Source organism: Papaver somniferum, unplaced genomic scaffold (genome assembly GCF_003573695.1).
Source record: "Papaver somniferum cultivar HN1 unplaced genomic scaffold, ASM357369v1 unplaced-scaffold_16825, whole genome shotgun sequence".
NCBI classification, from domain to species: domain Eukaryota; kingdom Viridiplantae; phylum Streptophyta; class Magnoliopsida; order Ranunculales; family Papaveraceae; genus Papaver; species Papaver somniferum.
This window is the reverse complement of record NW_020626403.1, coordinates 1-4,934: the sequence shown is the minus strand read 5'-3', so window position 1 is coordinate 4,934 and position 4,934 is coordinate 1. Positions and strand designations below refer to the sequence as shown.

General features: G+C 35.5%; 1 protein-coding gene across 1 annotated transcript; it reads right to left on the bottom strand.

Moving 5' to 3' along the window:
- Positions 1 to 503: 503 nt before the first annotated feature.
- LOC113337657 lies at positions 504 to 1,382 on the bottom strand. Its single transcript, XM_026583274.1, has one exon. The coding sequence runs from the start codon at positions 1,380 to 1,382 to the stop codon at positions 504 to 506; it is 879 nt and encodes a 292-aa protein (XP_026439059.1).
- Between the last annotated feature and the right edge of the window lie 3,552 nt (positions 1,383 to 4,934).

Sequence of the window (4,934 nt, the reverse complement as noted above, 5' to 3'; positions counted from 1 at the left end):
TTCACTACTTCTTGAGTATCCTCTTCCATAAAATCTGGAAAAATCCATCCTGCAAGGGAGAGAAAATAAGCTACCTTTGAATTATCAGTGGCACCAATAGTTTCCAGGATATGTGGTTCTACCCAATCAACCAATGCCCCTTTTGGATGCCAATTCTCATGTAAGAATCTGGTAGAGTCTCCGTTGCCTATCAGAACTCCAATATGTTTCTTGGCAAGCTCTCTATGGTCCAAAATCCTTCTCCAACACCAAGATATATCTTGAGGAACTGTCATAGACCAGAAATCCTTGTCTTTGATAAGATTAATTTTGACCCAGGAAGTCCAGATGGTGTCTCCAACAGAAACTAAGTCCCAAATATGTATGACATTTGCTGCGACATTTGTATACTCAAGATCTTTAATACCCAATCCTCATTCTTCATAAGAGTGACAAACATAACTCCATTTAATAGGGTTGTAACACTTCTTAAGAGCAGGGCCAACCCATAAGAATCTCTTGAATTATGTATTTAGCTCCTTTATGACCCTTTTTGGCAGAACAAAGCAAGAGAACCAGAAAAACAACATTCCACAAAGAACTTCCTTTATAAGAAAAGCTCTTCCAGGGTAAGCCAAGAATAAAGACTTCCAAAAGTGAATTCTCTCATCCACCTTTTCAAGCAAGGGTAAGCAATCTTTATAATAAAGTTTAGTAGATAAGAGAGGGACACCCAAATATTTGACAAGCAATTCTCCCACTGTGCAATCTAGAATATGAATTATTTGTTCTAGAGTTAAGTCATCCACAACAGAACAAAACAGGGAAGTTTTCTGGTTATTAATTTCTAAGCTTGAGTAGGTACTAAATTCATCAAGTGCATATTTTAAGCTAGCAGCAGCAACAATGTTTCCTTTGAAAAAGATCAGCACATCATCAGCAAAGCACAAATGAGTTAGTCTAGTCAACTTACATCTTGGGTGGAAGCCAAACTTCTGAATCTGAACTTGTTTAAGAAGTGTGGCACTCAGCATCTCCATAGCTAGCACAAACAGATAAAGAGATATGGTGCAGCCTTGTCTCAAACCTCTCTTAGCTCCAAAAAAACCAAATGGGGAACCATTTATAAGAATAGAAAACTTTGCTGATTTAATACATAGGGCAATCCAGTTAATGAAGACATCAGGAAAACCCATATGTTGTAGCATAAAGAAAATTGCATCCCATTTAACAGTATCATAAGCCTTTCTAATATCTATTTTTAAAGCACATCTTGGGGTACCTTTGGGTCTATGATAATTCCTCACCAATTCATGAGCCACCATGATGTTATCTTGAATCGATCTTCCAGAGATGAAAGAAGATTGATTCAAGCTGATAAGACCTCCTAAAATCTTCTTCATTCTTAGAGAAATAATCTTAGTAATGCACTTATAAGTGACATTACATCAAGATATAGGTCTATAATCTAAAACAGTGGAGGGGTTTTTCTTCTTAGCAATCAAGGTTAAAAATGTACAATTCACTTCTTTTAGGAGCTTTGACTTATGGAATTTTTTTTGAATAGCAGCAACAAAGTTATCTCCTACCACTTGCCAACAAGATTTTAGAAAGTGACTTGTGAAGCCATCAGGCCCAGGAGCCTTACTTGAACCAATAGAATGCAAATCCTCAGCTACTTCTTCTCTTGTGACTGGTTTTATCAGATCTGCAACATCATCTTGTTGAATACAAGCATTAATACTGAGGTTGAACAAAGGATGAGAGGAGCTATCTTCAGTTAAATTATTACCAAATAACTCAGAATAAAAAGAAATGCATTCCTTAGCAATCTCCTGATCTTCTACCAGCTTAACATTTTCCCTATCATATAAAGATAAAATACTATTTCTAGATCTTCTTTCTTTGAGAGAATTATGTAAAAAAGAAGTATTTGAGTCTCCCAAATCTAGCCATTTAATTCTAGATTGTTGTTTAGCAGCTGCTTCTTCATATTTTGCTAGTTTAACATATTCTGCAACATAAACTCTTTCTCTTCTTGCCAATTCATGATCTAGGGGATGAGATTGAAGAAGAAGTTGAGCAGAATCCATATGACTTTTAGCTTGTAAAACAAGTTCACACATATTCTTGAACCTCAATTTTTTCCACTGAATAATATCATACTTAACTCTCTTCATTTTAGTAACAAATTTAATCATAGGATTACCTCTGACTTCAGTGTTCCAAGCTCTTCTAACCACTTCCATGAAGTCTTTTTCTTCAGTGAGAAAATTATAAAATCTAAAAAGGGGAGGGCCATGAGTCCTTTTTTCGGCAACAATAACAACACTAGGGGAGTGATCTCAGATACCTGGAAGAAGGAATTCAGCTTTTGAAATTTGAAATTGAAGAATCCACTCCATGTTTACCATAACTCTGTCTAGTTTTGATCTAATTATTGTTCCATCCTGCTGACAATTGGTCCAAGTGTAGAAACATCCAGAATACTGAAGATCCATAATCTGAGCTTGCTGAACACAGTTAGAAAAATCATGATAATGATGACGAAGAACAGGATCACCCCCCACTTTGTCAGAAGGAAAAAAACAAAGAGCTAAAATCACCCATTAGAATCCAAGGTTTGGTATTAAAGGAAGCAAAGTTGATAAGAGAATCCCAAAGAGAATATCTTGTAACATAATAATTTTTTCCATAAACAAAGGTAGCCACAAAGTTTATCATTGAAGAAAAGGAAATATCCAGAAAATAGCTTGTGAAGAGGAACTCAAAACAGTAACTTGAACATCATTTGGATTCCAAGTTATCCAAATTCTACCAAAACAATTATCACTATCATTATCTAAGAAGCACCAAGAAGGATTTATGTTATTTCTTATTCTAGTTTTATTATGAACTTGAACATGAGTTTATACTAATCCAATCAAGGAAAGTTCATTCAATCTAATTAAATTTTTTACTTCCAACTATTTCAGAGGGTCATTTAGACCTCTGAGGTTCCAACATCCCATGTTGAAACTCATTTTAATTTGGATTGAGAGAAGGTACCTCTAGCAGACCTCTTCAAATCTGCAACATTAGGGAATAAATTGATAGCTGGTGGAAGTAAAGCCTCTCTCCTATGAAAATGAGCTCTTGAACTGGAGGCTTCAAATTCTTTTGATTTTAGTTGTGCTGCTTGAATCAAAGCTTGGAAGTTTTCTTTATTATGGTCAGCTGGTAACTCATGAGGGTGATCCATACATTTGTCCAGGATGAAAAAAGGATTGGAAGCAATAACATCATTCACATTAGCATCTTTACTAACACTTATCTCCTACAGGACTGTAGTAGTTGCTTGGTCTGAAACCATAGAGTCAGTATCCATTGGTATCTGTGAAACTTCTAAAACAGTGGATTTAGTAACCATATCATTGTTGTGTACCCCATGTTTGGATTTTGTAACCCACCCTTCTTTATCCACAGTTGTAGTAGTTTTCTTCTGCACCCATTTTTGTACAACTTTTGGAGAAGATTTAACCTGTTTTGGACAGTTTAAAGAGCCATGACCAAATACTGCACATTCAGTACATTTTGGAGGTTTCCATGAATACTCCATTTTAATCTCAACTTTATCCTTTCCTCCTAAAGTAAAAGTGAAGGTATCAGGGAATTCACAATTGACATCAACTTCAACACATATTCTTGCATAACTCATTCTAGTTTTATTCAGAGTTTGAGTATCCATCATTAGGGGTTTGCCTAAATAGCTAGCTATCATACTTAGCCCTTTCTTATTCCACATGAACAATGGAACATTTCTAAAATTCATCCACACTGGGAGAGATTTCAATTCAGCAATTTCTTGTTCAACAGTTCTAGACCAAGGTTTAATAATGAATAATCTGTTAGATATAAACATAGAACCCATCTCTAAAGCACGAACCCTATCTTCAGGATATTTAAAAACAAAGATAAACATACTCTCACCATGAATCGTCATTTGAATGTTACCTTTAGGCTTCCAAGCTCGATTAACAACATTTCAGACCAAATTAAAAGGTAAACGACGTCCCACAAAGGCTCCAATAACTTTATCTTCAACCAATCTAATATATTCATTGAATACTTCATATGGAATATCCATGGCTTTCTTACCATCAATAACATGATACTAATAAAATTCCATGTTAGCAGAAATTACCTACTCCTTCTATTGATCAAATAAAGAAGACCAAGCTTCTCTTGAAGCTAACAGACCAGTGGGAGGAGCATTTTCAAACCCTGGAGGAATAACATGATCTAAACTTTGATTCATCCCAGACTCAACTCTATCATTAGATCCCTCCAAACTAGTAACCTCTAGGGGTGAGGAGGAAACCACTAGAGGATTTGATACAGGAGAAGAAGACTGCATCTCACCAGAGGAGATGCGTCGAAGAACGAAGAAACCCTAACCAGAAAATCTCCTTCAAATCGCCCTTGACTTTGGCCGTCTTAGTTTGACCCTATTACACTTCTTTGACATTATTCACAAGTCTCTGTAGGATTGACCTGTTCTTGCCATGTTTACTTAATAGCTAGACACTGTGCACTTGCAATAATTGTAGGTACCTTTCCTGACCTACCAGCAGGGACGGACCCAAAAATCTTATTATGATAAAACTAGAGCGACAAATTTTTTGGGACAAATTGAATAATTAGGGGCTAAGTGAAATTTCATATAATACACTTGATAGATAGGCAACTGAAAGACTAAAATGCACTAAGTTAATGACAAAACGTGTTTTGAGAAAAAAATTATATATGGTATACGGAAGAAAAATGAGAAAACAAATAGATGGGATGAAAAAAGTTTTACGTTTTAAAGCAATTAGGTCATGGGCTAAAATTTATTTTTTGCTAAACCTCCGTTCAAAAATCATAAATATAGATGGGCTACTGGGCTAACTATTAAATTTCACAAATTTTCCTAC